This window comes from Sturnira hondurensis, unplaced genomic scaffold (genome assembly GCF_014824575.4).
Source record: "Sturnira hondurensis isolate 20B ecotype Veracruz unplaced genomic scaffold, ASM1482457v3 Scaffold0022179, whole genome shotgun sequence".
Classification (NCBI taxonomy): domain Eukaryota; kingdom Metazoa; phylum Chordata; class Mammalia; order Chiroptera; family Phyllostomidae; genus Sturnira; species Sturnira hondurensis.
The window spans coordinates 1,073,339-1,098,305 of record NW_028094810.1 but is presented as its reverse complement, the minus strand read 5'-3'; the positions used below and the strand labels follow the sequence as shown (position 1 = coordinate 1,098,305).

Below are 24,967 nucleotides of genomic sequence, written 5' to 3'. Positions count from 1 at the left end.
GAGGGGCTGTGTAGGGTAGGAAGGAGCCAAGTGGGTACTGGTCATTCCCAGCACTGGGCATTGGGTCAGCTGTGGCCACCACAGCCCCACACAGTGGCTGGCAGAACCCCACTCCTCAGATGGGAAACAGGCTCAGAAACGGCCTGGCCACAAGGCAGACGAGGGCAGGGCCATCTCCCAACCCGGGAGTCATTCCGGAGTGTCCTGACCCCCTTGCCCCTGCACCTCTGCTTTGGACCAAAACTGCAGAGGGGTGGGAGTCTGCGGTTGACAGGCGGGGGTCCAGCCTCCTGACAGGCAAAGTCCTGCTGGCCCAGCCTCACTGCAAGCCAGGCTGGCCCTGGGCCCCTGCTTTGGAGACCAGGTCACAAGGTGGGCTAGAGTGGGACTGCCACACAGGCAGGACCCTCCTCCCGCCCCTTGCTGGCCCAGGGCGGTCCAAGGTCACCAAGCTCTGCTCCAGCCCCTGTGATCCTGAGGGCTCCTGGGAAGAGGGCCCAGGGATTTCGGCCACTTGCTGACCACAGGGGAGAGTCTGTGAAAAGCAGGTTCTAAATAAAAGGTGAACAATGGTGCCCCCTGAGTGGGCCCGGCGTGTTTGCTGTCCTCGGGGGGGAAACTGGAGCATAAAGAGACTGGAAGTCTTTCCTCAGGCCACATCAGCCCCGAGGGTCCCCTGACCTCACGCGAATGAGAGCAGACTCTGGCTCACTCTCACTCTGGGTCGGGAAAGTCTCAAACTTTGGTCCCCAAAGCCCACGTGTATAAAGCACCTACTCTGTGCCACGAGGTGTAAGTGCCATCAGCACAGTGAGGGGTACCAGTGCCGGGGGTCAGGGCCTAGGGAGGAGGGCACTGCCGAGCCAAGGCCGGCTGGAGCCCAAGCTGATGTGTCTGAGGAGGTTCCAGGCCTCTGGTGGCCCTCGTGTGTGTGGGGCAGGGGCGGATGGTGGAGGGCTGGGCTTCTCCCAGACTATGGTGGGAGGTATGGGTGTCTTGCTAGGAGGACTGGGGTTGGGGGATCCTGTGGGAAGAGTGGGGACTGGAGGGGTCAAGGGCTTGGCAGAAGTGGGAGGACCCTAAAGCTACTGTATGGGCCTGCCACACGGCATTTTATAGCCAATGGCGCCCTCTGCTGCCCCTGTGGGGTATCACCCGCGAGCTGAAATTTCCCGTTCAGAATGGGGATGAGGAGGATCTGTGCCCTAGACCTGGTGTACTTCTAGCCCCTTCTCCCCACCCAGGCCTCAGCTGGGAGCCTGGCCCTGGGTGGCCTTAGGGTACTGTGCCCAGGACAGAAGCCTCCTCCCACGTGGAGCAGATCTAGAAATCTGACTCCAGGCACCCGAGGGAGGCTGAATTCAACTCCTCATCAAAGATACTTCCATGGGGGAGACCCCAATGGAACCTATGGTCCCAGGTGCAATGCTTCCTCCAGCCAGATGCCAGCCAAGATGGGTGGGATGAGAGCCTGCCTGGTTCTTTAAGAGAGCCAATAGGGGAGGGTTCCTGTTGCCTAGCAACAGGAGGGCTTGGCATTTACCTGTCGCCAGGAGACCTGGAGACTTCCTACTCTGGAGACACAGTGGCCAGAGCAGAGTGGCCAGAGCAGACAGAGTGGCCAGAGCTGCCCCTCTGACCTTGCCAAGTTCCCCTCCCACCCACCTGTACCCAGGTCAGTGGCACCATGGCTCAGACGGATGTGCTCCTGACGAAGCAGCCTGCCCCGCAGACAATACCGGCGTGCGAGCTGCCCCTCAAGCTGTATGATGTGGCCCACAACACAGGTGCCTACACGTCCTCAGGCCTGGCCACTGCTGGCTTCCGCACAGCTAAGTACCTGGTAGACGAATGGTTCCAGAACTGCTATGCCAGCTACTACCAGGCCTTTGCCGACCGTGATCAGTCGGAGCGGCAGCGCCATGAGAGCAGGCAGCTGGCTGCCGAGACGGAGGCGCTGGCGCAGCGAACGCAGGCGGACTCTACCCGGAAGGTGGGCGAACGCCTGCAGGACATACACTGCTGGAAGTCAGAGCTTCAGCGTGAGGTGGGGGAGCTGGTTGCGGAAACTGAGCTGCTGCTGGCGCAGAAGCTGCGGCTGGAGCGCGCCCTGGATGCCACTGCTGTGCCGTTCTCCATCGCCACCGACAACCTGCAGTGCCGCGAGCGCCGCCAGCACCCAGACCTCGTGAGCGACTATGTGGAGAAGGAGCTGCTGAAGGTGTGAGCCCCTTTGGCTTTCAGGGATGCACAGACCCAGGCCACCTTCATTGCTCTGCAGGGAGAATGACCTGCCTGGAGCCTGATGGTGGACACGGGTGCATCCCCAAAACACGGGCTGGCAGAGGCCTTGGTGCCCATTCCCCTCTGCACACAAAGGCACAGAGAAGCTGGCTCTGTATGTAGGTCAGGGACCAGAGCTGACTGGGTGCTGGGGCAACTCAGGAGGGGGCGGGGGTGGAGGGTCAGGGCTCAGATTCCCCAGGAGGCAGAAGTGTCTCTGGTCTGACCTCCCCACAGCCTGGGTCTCACAGTAGGCTTGGGGTAAGGCCGGGCTCCCTGCAGGGAGCACTGCAGCCCATTCGTGCCGGGTTAGGGGCCTGTGTCCTGGGAGCACCAGCGTGGGGCTCCAGCACATATGGGGATTTGGGCTGAGGCTCAGCACTTGTCCACTTGCCACAAACTCATGCCCAACCCCCTGTAGTGCCCACTGGAGTGGGGGCAGGGCCGAGGCTGCAGCAGGATTTGCACCTGGGACATGTCTTGGGGACATTTGCCTGTTGATGGGACAGTCAGGGGCCGCTGAGGCAGGGTGGGGCCCAGCCAGTCCATCTCCTGAGCCTTGACACCCCTTTACATAAACCCCGAGGATGGAGAGGGGCCTGAGCTGGGTCCTGGGGGCAGCCGCCTGAGATCTGGAGCATGTGCAGGATCAGGGGGCCTTTCTTGGTCCCTGCATCCAGTGGATGGTCCCTTGGTCACCTCAAGTTCTGCTACCTGCTGAGAATCCCCTTGGGTCACCCTGATCATGCAAATTAAGCCTGACCCTGAGCTCCAAGAGGCTGAGTCCTCCTCACCCGAGGATACCAGTGGTGGAGACCCAGGCACCAGTCAGTGGTATGATGTGGGTGGGGTAAGAATCAGGGGGAGGCTACACTCATTCCATGAGGATTCCCCCCAGCCCCACCTGGCAGAATCTGTCCTGAGAAAGCCCCATTCGAATCAGGGGGTTACCTAGTCCAGGTGGGGTTACTCTCGGTCCTGGTGAGGCAGAGTTCCCACACATTTCGGAGCCTGAGGCTTCACCTATGAACAGGCTGCAAGAGGTGGGCATGTGTGAGATTCAGAGAGACAAACAGCTGTCCCAGTGGCTCCAGACATCCCCTGCACTGTTCCTGCACGCTCTGGCCGGAACCCTGAGTCCTGCCCCTCACCCTCCCACCTTCCCCCAAGTCCCCAACTCCCTCCTTGGCCCCCCACAATTGGCCCCCTACACTCAGCTGCTCCAGAGCTCCCCAGTCTCAGGCTGTAGTCCCCCTGTCCTGAGCCAAGGCCAATGGCCCGGTATCCCATGAGCCACTTGAGCAGTGCACGAACAGGGACACAGACCAGGGGACAGACCCAGACACACGTGCGTTTGGTGCAGACTGGAGGCAAAGATTCAGATCAGGGGAAAGGGTGTTTGCATGTAGAAAATGGAGCTGTCGAGGCAGCAGCACAAAGAAAGGCAGGGAATCTGTCGTGGTCGGTGTGGGGAAGGTCTCTCTGCATCCTCAACCCCAAGGGGTAGCCCCCCAGAGGAGTGCCTGTTCCCTAGGGCCCTGCGTCCTCAGAGACCAGAGGCCTGGCTGTCCAGGGGCTGATGCCCTCAGTCCCCTGGGTGGGCTACAGGGACAGCCCCCAGATTCCAGGGGGTACTGGGTGACAAACGAGTGGGAATAGCCCCTGGGTGACCCTCCCAGCAGTCCTTTGAAGCCTCCTTCCTTTTCATAGGAAGAAAAGACCCTATGCTGAATAGAATATTGAAAAACACCGAATAAACCTTATGAGGAAGAGCAGGATTCATGCCTCATTTTCCAGGAAAAAGACCAGGGGTCAACAAGGCCCAAGGCCAAGGCCATTCAGCCAGAGATCAAGTGCCAGCTGAGCCCCCCACTCCTCTGGACATTGCCCCAAGTTTCAACCCCCCCTGAGCATTTCAGAGGCTGACTGTGGGCCCGCAGCAGCCCTGTCTGCCCTCAGAGCTTTGCTAAGGGTGCGGTTCCTCCCCCAGGAGGCTGAGCTCATCCGGAACATCCAGGAGCTGCTGAAAAGGACCATCATGCAGGCTGTGAACCAGATCCGGTGGGTCTCTAGCTGGCAGAACAACCCTCCCACCGTCCCCCCACCCGTTAGACTGGCTTTGAGCAGGAAGTCAGGGCGACCTGGCTCTGAGGCTCAGAAAGATGGGGTCTTGCCCTAGGGCACAGCCAGGAGTGCCCGCTGGGCAGGGGCACCAGGTGGGTGTGGAAGTAGCAGATTCCTGCATGGCCTGGGGGACCTAGGTGTCCACGTAGTCCAGGCCAGCCTCCTGGGGAGGAAGGGGCAGCTGCTCTTGGACACTGCTGGCCAGGTGGGCCTTGGGTCCTGAGGACTCCACACCAGGCAGGTGTATGCCTATGGCCTGGGGCAGGGCGGGGGGCTTGCCCCACAGTGTCCCAGTGGGCCCGGCTTCCCCAGCCCTCTGCACAAACTCAGGCTCCTCTCCACCGCCCCCAGGCTGAACCGGGAGCACAAGCAGGTGTGCGAGATGGACTGGTCTGACAAGGTGGAGGCCTACAACATTGATGAGACCTGCGCCGGGTACCACAACCAGAGCACGGAGGTGCAGTTCCACCCACACTCTACTAAATTTGAGGAGAGGTGGGCCACCCCATCCCCTCCCAGTGCTCCTCCCCACAGACACCCAGTCCCCCACCTTTACCCTTGCGGACCGCCCCCCCGCCGCGACCCCGCCCCCCACCCACCTGCTTCAGGTCCTGGCTCCTCCCCAGCGCCCCTGGGCCCTGAGGCTCTCACCACAGGTAGTCCTCTTCAAGCTCTTCTGCTCCCGAGGATGGGCATGATCAGGATCACTGCCCAAGTGCCACCACCACACATTCAGCAGAGGGGCTGGGGGAGATGCGCAGGGAGACAGGACTAGGGGTTGGGGGCTGCCAGAAACGGGGATGAGATGGGGGTGGGGAGTGAAGGGGGCACAGCGCGAGCCTGGGAAACAACAAAGACGACGGACTTGCAGGTCCACAAGAGGCCGGCAGGGGGAGCTAGTCCAGCCCATTGTAGTGCAGCAAGGCTGGACACGGGAACGCTTGAGCCAGAGTGGGCGCGGGGAGGCGCTGGAGGGCGTCGGGCATTGCTGTGGTAGTGGTCGCAGGAGGCGGGGTGAAGCACTGTGGCTGGGTGTGGGGAGGTATGGTTTGTGCTGGGAGCCGGGGACAAGGGGTGGGCCTCGTGGGAACCGGAACAGTTGGCAGGGTGCCCACCGGCCACTTCCACCCCGCAGCGCCTCCACGCCCGAGACATGGGCCAAGTTCACACAAGAAAACTTGGTCCGCGCCGAGCGTGAGCGCCTGGCCTCCTGCAACCTGCGAGAGCTCATTGACTGCATCCTGCGGGACACTGCCGAGGACCTGCGACTGCAGTGCGACGCGGTGAACCTGGCCTTTGGGCGCCGCTTGGAGGAGCTGGAGGACGCTCGCCACAAGCTAGAGCATCACCTGCACAAGGTGCGGATGGACGCACCCAAGCCACACCCACGGCCGTGTCCAGAGCGGTCTGGAGTTCTGGGCGCCCATCATCAGGGGGACACTAGGCTCCTTGTGCTCTCCACCCCCGGCCCCTGTCCTGGCTACTATGCCCTGGTCACAACCTGGCCTCGCCCCTGCCCCTCCTCCCGCTCTCCCACCCTGAGGGACCTCAGAGGCAGGGCCCCCCTCACTAAACCCGGGAAAAATTAGGTGATGTTGGGGGTGGTCTAGTGGAGTGGTCAACCGACCAGGAGAGGCTGTCAGGTACGAGCAGGAGGAGAGAAGGTGGGAGGAGGTGGTCTGGGCCTGGCAGGGTTCTCACCCCTGACTGTTAGGATGGCCTGTGCTCCAAGTCTCCCTGGTTGTTGGCTAGGGTCGGGGCTGGAGACCGCCAGGGCTGGGGGAGTTCCGGTCAGAGCTGCCAGACAACAGGCTTTGCTGTCTCACCCCAGCCCCCAGGTGCCCTTGGGCAGGTGGAGGCAGCTGTGTGTGCCTCCCTGCCTGCACGCCTCCTCCAGAGCCAGTGGCCAGGTTGCTTCCTGGGCACAGCTCCAGGGCTCAGGGAGGAGGCCAGGTCCATCCTGGCAGCCTGCTTTGCCTGGGGCCCATGGGGACTGTCTTGTGTACAGACACTTCAAGAGATAACAGACCAGGAGCACAACATAGCCGAGTTGAAGCAGGCCATCAAGGACAAGGAGGTGCCTCTGAAGGTGGCCGAGACTCGCCTGTACCAGCGCTCGCACCGGCCCAACGTGGAGCTGTGCCGTGACACCGCCCAGCTCAGGTACAGCCCCGGAGCCGGTCCGGCCACCACCCCCGACCCAGGCCCCTCCAGGCCCCCCTCAGCCCCGGGGACCTCCATGAACACTCCTGCCACGTACACACAGACCTGCAGATGTGTTGAGGGGACACTGGGGCCTCACACCAACACAGCTCACACAAGCAGGTATTTGCATGTCCCCACTCCCACCCAGCCGGGCTAGACACTGCACAAGCCCTGGGGGTCACTGTGTCAGGGCTTTGAGTGCCAGGGACAGTGGGGCACTTCCCATTTTACCCGGTGCTGTGCAGTCGTCCCAGTGAGGAATCTCGGGGTCTCAGAGGCTGAGTCCCCCTGTGTCCCAGACCAGTCCACATTTCTGAAGTCACAGTGGGCCCACAGCCTGGGCTGGAGCCATAGGTGGGATCCTGTTTTTTGTTTTTCTGACTCAGGGAGTGCCTCGCTGCCCTTGTGAGCAGAACGATTCCGCTGCCCCCACCCCGCTCACCTCGGCCATCCTTCTTCCCTGTCTCTTGGTTCCTTCAGGAGACTGGGGCTTTACTCAGCTCTGAGGGCATGTCCAGCCTGCTTCCAAACACCAGGAAGAGAAGGCACCATGGGGAGCCTTGAAGCTTCTTATAGAGCCCGGCCTCAGTCACTCCTCAGCTCTGCTTGTGGGCTAACCTCGGGGACCTTTGGGGTCCTTTATGGATATCTGGGCCAAGACCCCCCCGCCGGGGTTCCTAGCCTCTGAATGTCAGGCCTCGCCCCTCCCAGCCCGAAGGCCCCAGTATTCTGGTAACGGCCCAGCTCACACCTCCTTCCTCCAAATCCCCCAGGCTGGTGAGTGAGGTACAGGAGCTGAACATGTCCCTTTCAGCACTGAGGGAGAAGCTTCTAGAAGCAGAGCAGTCGCTGCGCAACCTGGAGGACACGCGCATGAGCCTGGAGAAGGACATCGCCGTCAAAACCAACAGCATCTTCATCGACCGCCAGAAGTGCATGGCCCACCGTGCCCACTACCCCACCGTCCTCCGGCTGGCTGGCTACCAGTGAGCCAGGCTGGCGCCATAGAAGAGCAGCCCCACTGTCCTCGGCCAGACTCGGGCAGGCACCTGCCCCCCACCCCTCAAATAAAGAGCATGTTAGCTTTCCAACTGTGGCGTGGGCTCTGAGTGGAGCCTTCCTTGGAAGGGGCAATTCCTGGTGCCCAGGGCAGGCCCGGTTACCCCTGCAGAGAGGGGTCAGTAGAGGTCGATAGAAACCCCTCCTCATCACTCAAGCTGGCCACGTGAGGCCAGGCCCCTCCCCAGCTCCGACCATAGCCCAGGCCTAGACGGTCTCTCTGCCCATCTGGGCCACCTGCAGGATGCTTCAGAGTGAGGGTCCCCTCTCATCCCACCAGAGCCACACCACTCGTCACAGCCTCTTGTCGTTGCAACAATAACCTGCTCTTGGTCTTCCGTGGGCCCCGGATGTTGTCATGGGGAGGCCGATAGGCTCTCCCCTCGCCAGTGGGAGGGGAACCTGGGGCGGAGCCGTCTGGACGTACCGCCAGCCTGCCTCTTCCCTGAAGGACTACACCTTGGGGGCTTCCGGCATCCCAGGTGCCTCAATACCCCTGGGTGATGTCGGGCCCCTGGGAAAACCCTCAAGACCTCTCCCTGCACCTGGCACAGGGCAGGGACCAGGGAAGGCAGACCCTGGCCTGGGAGGCGGGAATATCTGGAGGGCCTTCATGCCCAGCCACCTTGGTTACCTTTGGGTGGCCAGTCTTCTTGTCCAGCCCCTTCTCAGCCAGCTAGTGAGTGAGTCAGGCAGCGGTGTGGCTGCAAGGAAACCGCAGGGTCCCTGCTACCCAGCTGGCCCCGTACCACTCCGTACCCCGTGTCCACTTCTCTGGACAGAACGGTGCTCCCCAGGGAGGGCCAGGCACTTTGTTGGGGGTGGGGTGGCAGTGAGGCTCCCCTTGTTGTGCCTCCCCGCCCGCACCTGCCCCCTCTCAACACCCCCTCCCTCCCCCCTCTGCTGTCTCCTCCCCAGCAGCAGCTCATAGGCAGGACTCTCAGGGACACTTCCATTAATAGGCCTGGAGATAATGGCTCCCACTGTGCCGACTCCTGCCACTTAGACCCCATTACCACCCTGTGGCCAAGGCAGCGTCCCCATCAGCGCTGAGGGCCGCCCTGTGCAGGCCTCCTGGAGGGTGGCAGCTGATGGGAGCCCAGTGAGGGGGGCTGTTCAAAGCTCATTATTTCCAGAGCTTGGCGGTGAGATCAGGCAGGGAGGGTGGCGGGTGTGGTCCCGGGGGGCTGCCTGACTGCTGGGCTTCACTGTGCGTCCTCTGCTGGCCATCTGTGAGGCTGGAAATCGTGTCACCCTGTGGAGAGCACTGACCAGGCCCCGGAGCTGCACCATGGCTCCAGGCAGCAAGTCAAATTCTCCGTGGGGCTTGGGGTAGGCGTGGACAGCTATGTCCACCCCAAGCTGGCCAGTTGCTACCAGTCGAAATTCAACCTCTGCAGACCCTGTGTGGGCAGCTGACCCCGTGGGGCCACAGCACCCGCCACCTTGCCGTTGTCACGGAGATGTCAGGCAGCACATCCAAGTGATGGCTATTTCTGTCCAGAAGCCTCGTCCTCCTGCCACCCGCTGAGTCACCTGCGGAGCTTGCTGACCACCCCCGCTCAGAGCCTGGCCGGCCTGCCAGCGGAAGCGGTGCACCCAGCCCGGGCCCCAGAGGCCTTCGCTCAGCCCAGACCCACCCGGCATGCCAGGCGCACTTAACTCCCCGCATCCTCCCCAAAGGGGGCTCACAGCGAACGCCCACCTCCCTTCTGGGGGGCTGCTTTGCCTGTTGGAGTCGGGGCGTGGGCAGCGGGAGGCACAGGGTCGGACATCAGCCCCACAGCGTGGTGAAGCTTCTGGCACCCTGACGGCTGTGCCTCCCCCATGCCCATCCAGCACTCCCTTCGCTTCTGGGCCCATGGGTACGCACTTGCAGGTGGGAAATCAAGGCTCAGGTGCAGGGAGCAGCAGAACTTGGGCATCTGCCTTCCTGTGGGAGCCTCAGAGGTAACAGTTGTGTGGACAGAGAAGAGCCCCCAGCCTGTCCTGGGCCCACTGACTCCACAGGGACACGGCGATGAGAGGCAGGGCCCTGGCCACGCACGGCCTTCAGTGCCGCCTGCTGAACTGCCTCGGGTCTCAGAGGCAGACCACAAGGCACAGGGGCTGCAGGGGCCGCAGGGAGGTGAGTCAGCACTCAGGGCTTGCAGCTTCACACGCCCTCTGTCTGTGCCACCCTCCAGGTGAAGACAGCTGTCCCCAAAGGGAGTGGCAGGGCCTGCTGGAGTAAGCTGTCATCTCCCGGGGGTGGGGCCAGTCTGGGAACTGGCTCCAGCTGGTGCAGCTTCCACCCACAGCCCTCGCCAGTCCCACTCGCCCTTAGCCTGCCACAGCAAGACCCCCACAGGTGGGGCTGCCTCAGCCTCCCCGGTCCCTCCCATTCGTGCCCCAACCTGGCGGTCAGTGAGGAGGACCGGGGTTGGGGAGCTGCAGAGAGAACTGGGCCTGTGGCTGGGCCCGGAATAGCAGGAATGGGTTCGTTGGCCTGGGCTGTCTGTAGCGGCTTGTCTCCCAGGCCACAGCTGGTGCTTGCCCTACACGTGGCCTGCCTTGGTGTGAGGGGGGCACACTTCCCAGGAACTGCATGTCCTCATGTCCACAGGCCAGGGCGCAAGGTTCTGCACCTGAGTCCCATGCCCAGCTATCCAGACTCAAAGCAGGGCCCAGGCCAGGCCCCAGCGTGGGCTCAGCTTCAGGTTCATGGTGGGTGAAGCCCTTGCCTGTCGCTCCCTGGGGGGCCCTGTGAGTCATTCCCACTGGTGGGCATAACAGGAACTAAGCCCTTACCCACTGACAGGGTAGGCTGATGCTGGGCGCCCCCCAACCGGGTGCCGTAGCAGGCTTCTCCGTCTGCTGGGCACCCTGACCCGGAAGGGCTCAGGCAGGGGCCATGGGCCTGCGTAGACACTGCTCCTCTGGGTTCTGTCCACCGGCCCTAGCCCTTACTGCCCAGCCAGGGACAGGAGGTTGTCACCATCACCAGCTGGTCCCTGGTCTGCCCTACCCCACTTTGGCCTCTGTCCCCCTGATCAGTCTCCTCCCAGCTGCAACTCTGGCCTCTCCTGCCCTGCCCTAAGTCACTGTACCCCAAATGGAGGAGGCGGCCAGCCCACAGCACCATACCCCGACCTGCCAGTCCCCGACCCCAGGCCCCCAGGCCTACACCATGGCACAGGGCTGGCAGGAGGACCCTGGAGCCCCTGTGGCAAGGCTGCGCAGGCCCTTTGGCAGGTGGCCAGCTGGCAGAGGGAGGCCAGGGGCAGGCGGCAGGGCCCTACGAGCCTCCTGCAGGGAGTTCTGAAGCTGGCTGGAGGCCTGTTGGTCTTGGATGGCCCAGGGGAAGCCGTGGGCGCCTGGCTGGGGGCGGTGGGGGGGGGGGCATGAAAAGGCTCTTTCACAGGCTGCTGGGGCAGTGACGCTGGAGACAGCCAGACAGGCAGCAGCACCGACCGTGAAATGGTAACAGGGAGCGAGGGGCGAGCCGGGTATTCATAGCCACCCTGGGCAGGATGGGCTTGCAGGCATCTGTGCTCCCCCCAGACCCCAACAGAAGGGAAGCTCCAACCCAGGCTGTATTCGGGGCAGGCCAGGCGGCTAGGACGCCCAGGACCCCAGACTGCCGGTGGGACGAGGTGGGGCTCCAGTGGCACAGGTGGGATCCCTTGGAGACACCCACTCCCATCAGATCCCTGCATGGGAGGAATCCAAGGGGGCCTTGCAGGGTCTCCTGGGCTCCGGAGGTTGGGGTGGGGAGGGGAGGTGGGTGGAGAGATGTGGGTCCCATCTGCCGGGGAAGGGAAGCTTGAAAGTGGGTCCCAGGCTCTCTATGCAAGAGGAAGGACTTTGCCCAGGACCGATGTTCTAGAGGGCTCCCTGGAGGAAGCTGCCTGGGTCTTCGCTCAGCAAGGTCAGGCCACAGGGAGGAGGAATGACCCTCACTTCACATGCCGACCTTTGGCTGAGCCTCCTGGGTGCAGCCTCTGGAGAGACCAGGACTGGCAGGACCCACTTGCCAGGGGTAAACTGAGGCCCAGGTGCATGCAGGGCTTACCCAGGGGCCCCCATAGCGGCTGGTTGAACTGGGAAGTGGTGCCCCTCCCGGCATGAATGGGCCAGGGGTCGGGGTGTCCCAGGGGAGGGTGTGAGGAGGCAGGAGGCCCAGGACTAGTGGGGGTTACATACCATCTTTTCCATGACAGGGTGAAGGGTCACATGAGGTAGCCTCCCAAGTAGCCCTCCCTCTCCCCCCTGGGAGCACAAGACTAGGGTGCTCCCTCTGCCCAGCTAGGCAGCGGGTAGAAGGGGCCTCACATAGGCCCCTCCCAACCTGGGCTCCAGGGGTTGGGGTACTGCCCTTCCTTGAAGCTGCCCCGCCCCGAGGGCTCTTTGAGGCTACAAAAGGGTGGGGTTTCAGAGGGCTGATTCCGAGCCCCCCCTTTGCCAAGGCAGCTCCCATTGATCTGCCAGGCGTAGGGTCTCCAGCCATGAGGGCTTTGGGGACCAGGGCTCCCAGGCTGCAGGCAGTTAGGGTGCCTGATACATTGGAGAGTTAAGGCCCTGGGAGGGGTTGGGGCCACAGAGGGAGCAGCCACTTAGAAGCCTGAAAATACCAGCTAAGACTGGGTGGGGCTGCCAGGGCCACTTTGCTAAGGCCTCTGGAAGGGCAGGTGTGAGTGGTCCCCTGTGCAGGCCCCTCAGATGGGTGGTGGCCCTGGTGGTGGTCCTGCAGGAGGATTCTGAGGCCACAGCCAGGCCTGGGCGAAAGAGTGTTGGGCTCCACCAGTAATGTCTGTCAGGGGTGGGGCACTGAGAATCGGAGAAGGGTGTGCCAGGCCTCTGTCTGGGGCAGGATGAGCTCTGGCCCTGCCCACTGCTGCACCTTGAGGGCCCCCAGCTCTGTGACCCACATAGGTCCCATCTGCTGGCTCCCCAGAGAAGGGGGCACAGCTGGCTGCTGTGGGGTTGAGGAGGGGGGCTCAGCGGGGCATCTCCTTCTCAGACGCCCTCCTCTTCTCCCCGCTCCACAACCCATCTCCTAGGTTGTGGTCCAGATGGCGGCACCTGCCCTCCTGCTCCTCCTGGTGCTGCCCACCTGGCCCAGCCTGGGGCTGCCTCAGTGGCCGTGTGTGACCTGCTGCCACCCGGCCTGGCCCCCAGCTGCCCCCGGCTCATTCACCCCTGGGAGTAACAGGGAGAAGTGGGTGCAGTTGTCCCACGTGCGACCCACCATCGACCTCTCAATCCTCAAAGGTGAGTGTCACAGAGAGGTGGCCCACCCTGTGCCCTGCCCCATAGGGACACCCACACTGAGGGACATAGGAAAGAGGGGCCAGGAGAGCAGGGCAAAACTCGGAGGCCCTGATTTTCCAGAGTGGCCCTGGGAAGGCACCTGGGGCCCGGCCAGCCACAGAGAGCCCTGGCTCTCTGCTCACGACAGCCTCATAAAGGCTATCAGTCCCCCCAGCTGGCCCCTCAAACAGGAATAAGATGGCCTGGGAGGGGGCTGTGAAGAGAGGGGAACTGAGGCTCCCTTCAATCTGTTTACCCAACCTGCATGGCCCGTCCCAGGCTCAGTGCCCACCAGAGGTCGGGCAGGGAGGGTTGGGACCCCGTGGGAAAAGGCAAGAGAGACTCAGCTCACTGGGCACCGTCTTGTGGCAGACAGCAGGCCACAGGGGTTGGACTTGAGTAACAACTTCCTAGCCCTCTCGTCTTTCAAAGCCTAGCTCGGACCCTTCCCTGGGCTGCTGCCTGGACTGTCATCATTCCCCTGTTCTACCGACCCCACTCGATAGTCTGCATGGGCCCTAGAACAGCCACAACTTCGGGGTGTGGCTCCTCATTGCCCTGCACCCATCGTACAGACGAGGAGACAGAGGCTGGGGATGTGAGGTCCCTCACAAGGCCAGGTGGTTAGTGAGTAGATCCCAGGCCTTGACCAGAGGCTTCTGCATGCTCCCCTGCAGGTGAGAAGGGCGAGACAGGGGTCAGAGGTCGCTCTGGGAGGAGCGGAAAGGAGGGCCCTCCAGGATCCCGGGGCCTCTGGGGTCACAAGGGCCAGAAGGGGCAGACAGGGCTGCCCGGCACCCCGTGCCAGCATAGCTATGCAGCCTTCTCAGTGGGCCGGCGTGAGGGGCTGCAGAGTATCAAAGCCTTCCAGGCTGTGCCCTTTGACACGGAACTGGTGAACCTGCACGACGCCTTTGACCTGGTGTCCGGCCACTTCCTCTGCACTGTACCTGGCGTGTACTTCCTGAGCCTCACTGTGCACACCTGGAACTACAAGGAGACCTACCTGCACATCATGTGCAACCGGCAGGCTGCCGCTGTGCTGTTCGCGCAGCCCAGTGAGCGCAGCGTCATGCAGACCCAGAGCCTGCTGTTGCCACTGGCCTCAGGTGACACGGTCTGGGTGCGCATGTTCCAGCGTGACCAAGACAACGCCATCTACGGTGAGCGTGGGGACCTCTACGTCACCTTCAGCGGCCACCTGGTCAAGCCTGCCACCGAACTTTAGCTGCCTCAGAGACCCCACGCTGCCAACTGCCAGCCCTGGACAGCACTCGTGCCCTGGACACCCCAGCCTGGCCTTGCCCTCATGGATGAGACTGATACTGGCAGTGTCTGAGCTATGACTGTGTGCACTGATTGAGCACCAACTGCATGCAGACACTGAGCCGAGCGGTGTGACGGGACCGAGAGAGACTCTGGGCTGGTCTGGCGGGAGGGGTACGGACCAAGGGTTCATGCCAAATGGTTCCAGAGGGAGACCTGGGCACGCTTGGGTGTGTGACAGGCTGGTGGGACATCTCTAGATGCTGCGGAGTTTGCCTTCTGGTTGAGCAACCATTTTACTTATAAAGGGCTGTGCCAACACCACTGCCTTAGAGACATTTGCAAAGCACCTACTGGGTGCCAGGCCAGACGCTGGGGAGGCCTGGGGTCAAATGCAGGCATTAGCGCTCTCGGAGCTGACTCGAGCAAGACCAGTGCTGGATTCCGTGGGTGTCAGAGGGCGGTGAATGGGAGGAGACGCAAGTGTTTGGTGAACACAGAGTCCTGCTCAGGGGGCTGATTATCTGGGGCTTCTGGAGTTCCCTTGTGTGTCTGGAATGAGCTGCGTGGTGGAGGAAGACCACACCGAGATGTGCGCCAGAGCCTGTGAAAGCCCTGGGGAGCCCCACACCTTACGCTTAGACATGCTAAAGTCGGGGCCTGGTGCTGAGGAGCCCTCAGTGGGCCCAGGCCCAACCCTGCAGGTGTGCGTGTGGGTGGAGCTTCCCCATGCTCACTGCACAGGAGGCCTCAGTCCACCCCGCAGGTTGAAGCCATCAGGCTGCCCCACCCTGCAGTCCCCTCTGAGTCTGCTTCTTTCCTGCCACATGTCCCTGGCCATTCTAGAACCTCCTGCCCAGCCCCTCTGGCCCATCATTGCCGCTGTCTCTGTGCGGCCTCCCCTGGCATCTCCGCCCGTGGCTGCTCCCCCCTGAGCAAAGGTTCTGGGGCAGTGAGGCCCTGGCAGGGGCAGCATGTGGAACTGTCAGAGCCTGGAGGGCTAGCTGAGGTCCTGGGTCATGTGGAGGTGGCTGGAGTTGCAGGCTGGCCAGCTGAGCAGGAGATGTCAGAGCCCTCATAGAAGGAGAGTCCTGAGGCCCCCAGCTGGGGTGCAGGAAGTGGTAGGAAGTGGCTGGTGGCAGCCCCAAGCCCCCTTTTCCCAACAACGTGCCAGGAGCAGGCTGCCTGCCAGGTGGCCTGGGGCTGTACGGGAGCTGGGCAGGTGCAGGCCCCCCTCTATCCTTACCCACCTTCAGGGCCCAGGGCCCACAGGGAGGTTGGCCTGGCATGTGCTCCCCTCTTCCCACTCCCATCAGGACCCCAGCTCATTATGAAACGAACCTCACATGCATCCAGCCCTGGGGCTGGGGAACGTTCTCAGGACAATGACTAGCTGATGGGGGGAGTCTAGAAAGGGGTGGGGATCCACACCTCCTGTGCCTGCCCTGAGGGGGTTATGGTGGGAACACAGTAGCCCTCCCCTGCCGCCAGGCAGCTCAGTTATTCCAGGGGAACACAAACCCCTGAGCTGAGGTTGGTCCAGGAGTCTGCCCACCCACTGATGCGCAGAGAGCCGAGGGAGGGGACAGGGTCACGAAGGCCCAGACAAAGGCAGAAATGAAGGCTGGCAGGGTCTGCAGAACTCCCAGTGTGTGCAGCACTCAGAGCTGGCACTCCATTGATGGGACTGTCCTTGCTCACTGTGGCCTGGACAGAGGGCTGCTGTCTTTGCAGGGCCTGCCTGTCTGTGAGCAGAGGGGCTCTGTGCTAGCTGCCCACCCTGAAGCCTGGGCCTGCAGCCTCCTGAGCAGTGGGCACATCTCAGCACAGCACAGACCCTGCCTGCACGTGTCCACGTACTCCTGCTCACAGGCTGGCCCACAAGGGCTGTGCAGGTGTGACCTTAGGGGCTGCCACCTCAGACCAGCCCTGGGCGGGGAAGGTGGGGCTCCTGCAGTCCCAGGCACGAAACACTCACGTCCCACATTCAGGCCTGCAGCTCCACAGGGAAGCAGACCTGGGTGGGGCGGTGATTCCAAACCTCCAGTGCCAGCCCAGGGCATCCCCACTGGGTCCTGGGTTCAGACAAAATAGGACCCTGTCCTGAAAAAGCCACAGATGCGGTCAGGACAGGCAAGTGTCTGTGCCTTGAGACCCAGCACCTCAGGGGACTCAAAGGGGACCCTTGACATGGGAAACTTGAGACTGGACCACGCCCTCCATGGTACACAGCAGGTAGCAACAAGGCTCCTTGTAGCCAAGGATGGGGGGCAGAACACTGTGGGCTGGTGCAGCCAGACTCTGCTAGAAGCAGGAGGGTTGAGAGGGGCCCTGGATGCTAAGCTGGGCTGAGCCTCAGGCTGCACTTTGGCCCTTTGGCCTGTGTTGTTTTATGGGTGGGGTAGCTGGAAACGCCCGGGGAACCTGGCAACCCGTGGGCGCATCAGGAGCTAGTGCTAATGGGCGACACCGTGGCGGGGAGGGTTCTGCGATAGAGATAAAGGTGTCTGGACGGGAACAGGTGTCTGCTGGGGAACTGGAAGGACCCTGGCCTCCCTCAGTCCTCCTAGACCCTGGATTCCCCCCCCCCCAACCTGACCAGGAGCCCCAGACCCTCTGTGTGTTGTGGGCCAGCCTGGCCAGGAGGGACCGGGGGAAAAGCCCCTGTCTGCTGGCCCCAAACAAACCCATGCTCTTTCCAGCCAGCCTGGTGCTGAGGGCCCTGGAGCCGCAGTGGTGGGGCCTAGATCACAGGGCGCGGGGCCGCCCTGGGCAGGGGAAGTCTGCAGGCCACAGCCACTCTACCTCCTTCTAACCCCATGGCACAAACACAGCCCTTAGAGCGGCCTGGGCAGGCAGGTGCTGGGGTGGCCTGGCCAAGCTTTGAGGGGCAGGCCCTGCTCCAAGCTGCCGACTCAGGAGGCCAGAGTAGGTCTGGCCAAGAAGGGCATCTGACCACCTCCAAGTGCCAAAGCTGCTGCATCCTCAGAGAATAGGGTTGGTGTGGAGGCGAGTCTCGACTGCAGCCAAGCCCTTGCTGAGGGGCCCACGCTAGGAACAGCCCAGAGGACAGGGCCAGAGAGGCCAGGACAAGAAGGCAGTGCCAGCATCACCCTCATACCCTCTGGGCTTATTTATTAAAAACACACACAAACAGCGACTGAGAACTGAGGGGCAGGATGAGACAAATGCACCCTCTGCAAGGTGATCAAAGACGCCCTTGGTTAGAGGCCAGAGTCAGGAAAATCAATGAATGAGGCCAGCTGCTGCCCTGACCACCGAGGGGATACAAGGGGAGTCCACCGCAGTCAGAACGGCAGGCGGGAAGCCCCCGCTGTGTGGCTCGGTGGTGATCTGGAATGAACACGCCTGTGCCGAGAGAAAAAAGCTGGAAAAGCGAATACAGGGAAAGCCCTGCCACCTTCTCCCGAGAGATGGGATCCTGTCTGGGAGCCAATTTATCCATATTAGGTTTATCTGCTTAGTGGAATTCCAAGAAAACATTCATTTTGCAAATTTAGGTGAAATTCATATACCAAAATTTACCATTTCGAAGTGAGCAACTTCAGTGGCTTTTGCACTTTCCCAATGTTGTGCAACTACCACTTCTATGTCCAGAATATTCTCACGATCCACAAACAAATCCCATTAGCAGTCGCTCCATAACCCCTCCCCCAGCCCCTCCACCTGTGTATGCAAATGTAGAGGAAGAGACCCCCCCTTAGAAAGGGCCTCACCCCTCACCCCAGGCAGGAGTCAGGGGAGGGAGGTGCCCCAGCCCCCCACCCACAGGCCCGGATGGTGCCCTCTGATCTCCATCAGCACAGACCTGGCAGATGTGCAGCTGCGGCTTCGTCCCCAGGTACAGTGCAGAGCCCGAAGGGGGCGGGAGAAGGTGCGCCTGGCACGGGGAAGGGCAAGGTGCCTGGAGCAGGGTGAGAGCCCCAAGACAGGGAAAGGCAGGGAGGGGGACCCTGCCCAGGCTTCCAGGCAGTCAAGGACCTTCAAGGTAAAGCTCCCACCTGGGCAGAACCCTCATCATTCAATGTCACTTGGTTATTCATCCAACAAAACGTCCTTCAGAGCTGTGGTAGCTAGACCAGCCCTCAGGAGCCAGGATGGCATCGGCCAGTCTACAGAGGGCAGGCAGTGCCCTTGGACTTGAGGGAGGGGAGGTGGCAGTTGGGCTTGGGGAGGCAACCCTGCCCCCAAGGCCAGGTGGAGGAGGGGTGGATTGTGGATCCAGCTGTCTCCCCAGGTCCCCGTCTCCATCCAGCCCAGAGATCCATGTTTCTTCGGGAGCCCTGATAAGTGACCAGTGAAGATCCTATTTTCTTTTTTTTAAAGATTTTATTTATTTTTCTTTAGAGGGGGAGGGAAGGAGAGAAGGAGAGAAATATCAATGTGTGGTTGCCTCTCTTGAGTCCCCTGCTGGGAACTGGCCCGCAACCCAGGCATGTGCCCTGACCGGGAATCGAACCACGACTGTGTGGTTCGAAGGCTCGCGCTCGATCCACTGAGCTACACCAGCCAGGGCAAGATCCCATTTTCAATGTCATCCAATTGTTCTGACACCTGCTAAGGACACCACAGATCTCTGTGGCCCCAGGTTCCTGTGGTGCGTCCTTCCTGATGTCCCCCCTTCCTTAGCTTGTTGCTCTGCCCCAGGACTCCTGAGGGGGTGGGCCTGCCGACCCCTGCTCAGGACTCCACCCTGAGCTCCCAACGTGGTGTGCTGATGGAGACAGGCTGGGGACGCAGCTTCAACCAACCTCAGGGTGGGCTGGCCTTTGTCTCCCTCATTGTGGGGTCACAGCACCTTCGCTGCCTGAGGGAGCTAGGCTACCACTGCACTACACTCCCACCCTGTGCCCAGCCCTGCCAGGCAAACAGCCCCCTCCTGCTTCTGCACGCTATCCCAGGGCAAGCTCATTCTGCCCCCGGGGCTGGATTTCCTGAGCAAGGTCATTGTGGAAGCCACCAGAGCCAATAAAACCCATCGATGCAGAGGGAGAGCCCATAAAACAGGTCACCTCTCCCAGAGGGTACGTGCTCTACACCACCCCACCCATCCCACTCAAGGCTGGGACCAAGACCTGCGAGCAGTGTGGCGGCTCTGTGGCCCTTCAGCTGTCCCCAGCTTGTGCTGAGTGAGGGAGGGCTGCAGCCAGGCTGGGCCCTATCCCCAGGTCCATTGTGTCAGGTCTACTGGCTCCTGGGGCTCATGCTCCCCCCCGGGACACTCCTGCTCTGTCCATGACAGGCCTCGGGGAGGGTCCTTTTCCCCTCCCACTCAGTGACCCACCCTCGCCTGAGCATCGGTGTCTGTCCGGAACGACCACCAGCTCCCTCCCCAGCTCCCACCCAAACCCAGGGTCATGGGCTGCACAGGATCCCCTGGAACATCCCACAGGCTCCTCCACCCACTGGGTCCGTCAGGCCCTGGGGCGTGAGCACACTTATGTCACATACATACAGGCACACATGCACACACACACTCACACCCCATCGGGCAGGAACAGATCAGGGTGCTGCTGGCGTCTGTTCCCCCCACGTGGGCGCTCTCAGTTGGCACGGCCGGGGAGGGAGCTCGCGCACTGGAATCAGTCCGGAGAAATTGATCTGGGCAGAGATTTCCGAGCCATCTGCTCACTCCCAGAGTCATTGGGGGGGGCTGAGCTTCACATTCAGATCCAAGTGGGGGGCTGACCGAGGGATGCGGAGAGCAGGTGGGATGGACCTCAGTTTCTCCCGGGGCACCTACCCCTCCCCAGGATGCCAGTCCCCAGGAAAGGTGAGGGTGCATTTAGCCACCAGCTCCCAGTGACTCCAGTCTCAGGCTCCGTAGCCCCACGTGGAGGAGCTGCCCCCCTGCCCCCAACTGAGCCCAGGAGTGGCAGAGACAGCCTGGAGGCCTTGAGGCAGGCAGCCAAGGACAGAGGCCCCAGCAAGCTCCTCCCCAATCAGTTGAGGCCAAATTCAGATCTGGTCCCTCCCAGGAAGTGAGAGGAGCCCCCATGCACAGCCCCCAGGCAAGTTCACACCAACCCTTTTAACCCTATTGTTTACACCTCCCACAATGGCATCTTCTAAGCGCCAACTGATCACTCTGGCTGAGTGTTTGCCCACCTCCTCCTAACCACGCGCTCTGATTTGCACTGGCTTCTTGGCTCCAGGAACAATATTTGCTTTGGGAAGGAGTCAAACATTTATTCTCTAATTTATTCAGGAGAGTGGTTTTCAAACTCTAGCGCCCTCATTATGCCGCTGTTTCCAAGGTTTGGCCTCTGCCTAGGGTCAGTGGCAAGACCCAGGGCTTCACCTCCCAGCACAGCTCCCTCACTCCCTGTGCCCACCTGAGGGTTAGGGTCCTGCTCTGGGCTGCAGAGGAAGCTCAGGTGAGGTGGCATTCATCAGGGCTGTCCCAGGCAGGGGGTCTGCAGGTTGAGTCAGTCCCTACACCCTGGACCTTTCTGCCCAGCCCTGGGTAGAGGCCCACGGCTCTCAGGGCCCCAGGCACACATCTCTGGGACCCAGTTGTGGACCTGGGGTGGTGGGAGTTGCTAGCATTTCTGGAAGGTAGATGGGATCACTCCAGTCTGGGGGACACAGAAATTCCTGGCATTTGCTGGCATTTGCATCCACCCACATAGTCTCTTCCAGCCGGCTGCTATTTGCACTGAGAGGCCAGCCGCTCCCCACACTGCTGTCTGGATATCTCTCCTCTTCTGCTTTCATCTCTGCTCCCTCCCCAGCCCAAAGGCCCTGCTGAAAGCAGGCAAGGTAACTGTATGTTCCGGTGTCCTCACCTGCCCCCTTCCCAGAACAGCCTGTCCCGGTGACCCAGACCCCCTGCACTGAACCCCTCTGGACACCTGTGCTTCTACCCCTTCACCCAGAAACCTGGGGGCTGACTCTTCACCCCCAAGCTCAGCTCCTTGCTCTCCCTCTGCACTTGCCTCCTTCCCCGCCCACTCTGACCACGGGACCTGTAGTCCCCATTTCTCGCTCCCCTCACCAGGGGACTGTGGCTAGGAGGAAGGGAGATGGACCGTCAGGGGGTGGGTCAGCACCCTCTCTCACTGCCCTGGGGGCATTTGCAGCTTCTGTTCCTCACACCTGCTAGACCTAAAGTCAACAAGCTCCCAGGTGCCAGGAGCCAGGGGGGCATAGGCCAGAGCCCAGGACATTCGAAGTCTTTAATTTCACAGTGTGGCACTTGGCGCTGATCAGGTGGTGCAGGGCTGACCCGAGGCGGGACACACGTGGCAAGAGGGCGGGGGCTGGGTGGGTGGTCACTAGCTCACACTAATGGCTGCTCCCTTGGTCTGGGAGGCTGACACAGGCTGGAGCAGGACTGGCAGGTCCTGATGCCCTGACCATTGCCTGGGACCCCTGGGCGGCTCCTACCCTCTCCAGCCCAAGACCCCGGAACCCCTGCCTGTGCAACAAGAACAGACCGGTGGAAGTGGCAGCTCGTCACTGCAGAACCACCTACAACCTCAGCCCAGGCAGCTGCCCTCACTCCATGGGGAGTGTTCAGGCTGCTGGGGAGCACCTCAGCAGGTCCCCGAATCCCCGGGAAAGGCTTGGCCCAGCGAGAACTCCCACCTGCAGCCCTCACAGTCTGCTGGTCTGCATGAGCCCATTGGCCTCTGAGCTGCGAGCGGCCAGCGTGGCCTCCTGTAGCTGGCTGGTCTTCTTGGGCCGTGGCTCCGTGGCATCCACATCCTCAGTGCCGTAGCCCTTTTGGAAACACAGAACCTTCCGGAAGCTCTGGCGAAAGTTGTCAGAGAGAAAGCCATAGAGCACAGGATTGGCACAGCTGTTGGCATAGGACAGGATGACCACAAAGAAGTAGGCACCGGCGGCAGCGGGCTCCTCGGGCAGGACGACGGCCAGGTTGACGATGTTGATGATGAAGAAGGGCAGCCAGCAGCCCACGAACACCAGCACCACCACCACCACCATGCGTGTCACCTTGCGCTCTGAGCGCCGCCTCGTGGAGCCCACACGCACGCCCGAGGCCTTCACCTTCACCACGATGAGCAGGTAGCACAGGCAGATGACCAGCAGCGGCCCGAAGAAGCCCAGCACAGAAGTGTAGATGATGAAGACGGCACCCCACAGACCCACGGGCTCTGGCCAGCTGAGGTTGCAGGTGTCCCAGCCCTCCTGGATGTCCGCGAAGACCACCAGGGGCAGAGACATGAGCAGGGAGAAGGCCCAGACTGCAGCGCTGGCCAGCTTGGCCACCCGCGGGCGGCGCCACTGCGTGGAGCGGATAGGGTGGACAACGGCCAGGTAGCGGTCCACGCTCATGACGGTCAGGCAGAAGATGCTGGTGAACTGGTTGATGCCGTCCAGCGTCATGACCAGGCGGCACAGCACAGGGCCAAAGGGCCAGTAGGAGACAGCATTCTGCGTGGCCAGGAAGGGCAGCCCCAGCATGAGGAGCACATCGGCCACCGCCAGGTTGAGGATGTAGATGTTGGTGACGGTCTTCATCTTGGCGTGGCGCAGCACCACGTAGATGACCAGCGCGTTGCCGCCCAGCCCCACCGCGCACACCAGCAGGTAGAGCACCGGCACCACCACCGCTCGGGCTCCCGGCGAGGGCACCGGTCCTGCCATCGTCGCATTCTCGCCACCTCCACTGGTCTGCCACTCAGTGGCCATGGAGGAGGCATTGCAGCTGGCTGGTCTGGAGGTGGGGAACAGAGGCTCCATGGCCGCAAGGGCGGAATCCTGTCCTTTCTGCAGGAGGAGGAGGGAGGATACGGGCACTTAATGGGACGGCCAGGCACTTCCCCCCCCCCCGCCCCCTCCCCCGTCCACCCCAGGAGGCGCAGGATTACTCAGGTCATAGGGTAAACACGATTATCCATGTTCAACTTGGCTGGGAATCACATTAAGCAAATTGTTTGGAAAACGAGCCCAGAGAGGAAGGAGCGAGGGGACAGCAACCTGAGTTGAGACGCCAACATGTCATCTGTTGCTACTGCAGTGACTTGCAGAGACCTGACCATCCCTGTATCCCCCACCTTCCCGGGGTGGTCCCCCGATTGGCCACAGCCATCCTCCTGTCTGAGGCCAGCACCGTCTCAGTACAGCATCACTATTCCCACCTCACAGGTAAGGAGCCGAGTATGGCAGGTATCACCTCCTCAGGGACCCTCAGGGACCCTCCCCAGAGTCAGGAGGAATAATTAGCAGGCCAAGACATCGGCTGGGCACAGCGGGTCCTCCACATCCAGGATGCCACCTGGAAGTGCAGTGATGCCCACTGAGCCCTGCTCTCCTGTGTGACCCCAAAGCCGGACTCTGGGTGACCTCGCGTAACCAACAGGAGGGTGCCAGGCCTTTCGCGTGGCAAGGAGCTAGACCTCAGGCTGCAGAGGCTTTGCCGGTGTCCACCTGGTTCCCATGAACACCCTCCCCTGGGGAGCAGCATCTGTGTCACCCCCCAGAGCCCTAGCCTTGTGGTCCCAGAGCAGCTGGTTTCCCTGCCCCTGCAGCTGCCAGCCAGCCCGCCGGAGGCAGCGTGAATGCTCCCCCCTCGGAGGAAAGGACCCGAGAGACTGCTGCAGGATGTGCTGTCACCGCAGCGGGACGGCTCACTTCCCGTGCTCCGTGGCGGGGCCCACTGCCTCCACAGCCGTGGCAGCCTTTCTCCAGAAGGGACCTCCACACACGCTGCACACAGGGGGACACAGTGAGCAGGCAGAGCATTGCGGCAGATGACAGCCGGCGCCACAGGCCAGGGGGATGCCTGTGTGCAGGAGAGAGTGTGGAAGGGCACAGTTTGGGGAGAGCAGGTTGGAAGGAAAGACTGCAGCTGCGTGTGCAGGATTTTACAGAGACAGAGCTGAGACAAAGATGGGAAATGTTAATGTCTGCCATCAAGGTGATGGACGTGCATGTATCGGTTATGCAGCTTTTGTACTTTTCTGTATGTTTGAAATAGTTCATAAAAATAGTGATGCTTGCCCTGACTGGTATGGCTCAGTGGATTGAGCCCAAGCCTGCAAACCAAAGCATTGCTGGTTCGATTCCCAGTCAGGGCACACGCCTGGGTTATAGGCCAGGTCCCCAGTGTGGGATGTGTGAGAGGCAACCACACACTGATGTTTCTCTCCCTCCCTTCCCCTCTATAAAAATAAACAAATAAAATCATTTAAAAAACGGCAAAGGTCAAGAGAAAATAAGCACCTCCACTGGCAGGAGGGAGAGAAGGAAGGGGACAAGGGTGTGAGTGGTGCCTTGAGCCCCCAGGGGATGGGGGGTTAGCAAGGGGGACCCAGGCAAGGTCCTGAAAGGGGCTGGAAGGGGCGGTGATGACCCAGCCGGGGTCACTCAGGCCCAGCCGCTCCCTAGAGCCCTGCTCAGCTGACCCACAGTGCCCCCGAGCCATCTCAGCGCAAGGATGCACGGGGCAGCTGCCAGTCCTGAGTTGGGGGAGGCAACGGAAGTCTGCTGGGCAAGCACTGGGGGACGGTGAGCCCAGAACCCTGGCCATGACAGAGAGAAACTCTCTGCCCTTCAGAACTGAAGTTGGCCTGGCAGATTCATTTCAGGATAACAGTATTATAATGTAACAAGCATGTCCAAGATATGTTCAATATGTTTAGGATCCTCAATGAGTCATGGATAAAAATATTGCAAAATAAATCTGGCTTCTGTTTAAGAAGTGAATGAGCAGGTATGTATTTTTGAAAATTACAACTCTTGGGTGTGA

General features: G+C 61.5%; 3 protein-coding genes across 3 annotated transcripts; 2 read left to right on the top strand and 1 right to left on the bottom strand.

Annotated features, from left to right (window-relative positions):
• Positions 1 to 1,588: 1,588 nt before the first annotated feature.
• On the top strand, positions 1,589 to 7,682 carry TEKT4 (tektin 4). Its single transcript, XM_037034582.1, has 6 exons — positions 1,589 to 2,221; positions 4,274 to 4,344; positions 4,759 to 4,902; positions 5,543 to 5,765; positions 6,416 to 6,570; positions 7,386 to 7,682. Exons 1-6 carry the CDS (start codon positions 1,688 to 1,690, stop codon positions 7,600 to 7,602), a joined length of 1,344 nt encoding a protein of 447 aa, XP_036890477.1. The 5' UTR covers positions 1,589 to 1,687; the 3' UTR covers positions 7,603 to 7,682.
• A 5,039-nt stretch (positions 7,683 to 12,721) lies between these two features.
• Positions 12,722 to 14,474, top strand: C1QTNF8 (C1q and TNF related 8). The gene is made up of 2 exons (XM_037034622.1): positions 12,722 to 12,924; positions 13,641 to 14,474. The coding sequence occupies exons 1-2, from the start codon at positions 12,726 to 12,728 to the stop codon at positions 14,189 to 14,191; spliced, it is 750 nt and encodes a 249-aa protein (XP_036890517.1). The 5' UTR covers positions 12,722 to 12,725; the 3' UTR covers positions 14,192 to 14,474.
• A 7,375-nt stretch (positions 14,475 to 21,849) lies between these two features.
• On the bottom strand, positions 21,850 to 22,959 carry SSTR5 (somatostatin receptor 5). The gene has a single exon (XM_037034590.1). It carries the CDS (start codon positions 22,957 to 22,959, stop codon positions 21,850 to 21,852), a length of 1,110 nt encoding a protein of 369 aa, XP_036890485.1.
• Positions 22,960 to 24,967: the final 2,008 nt, after the last annotated feature.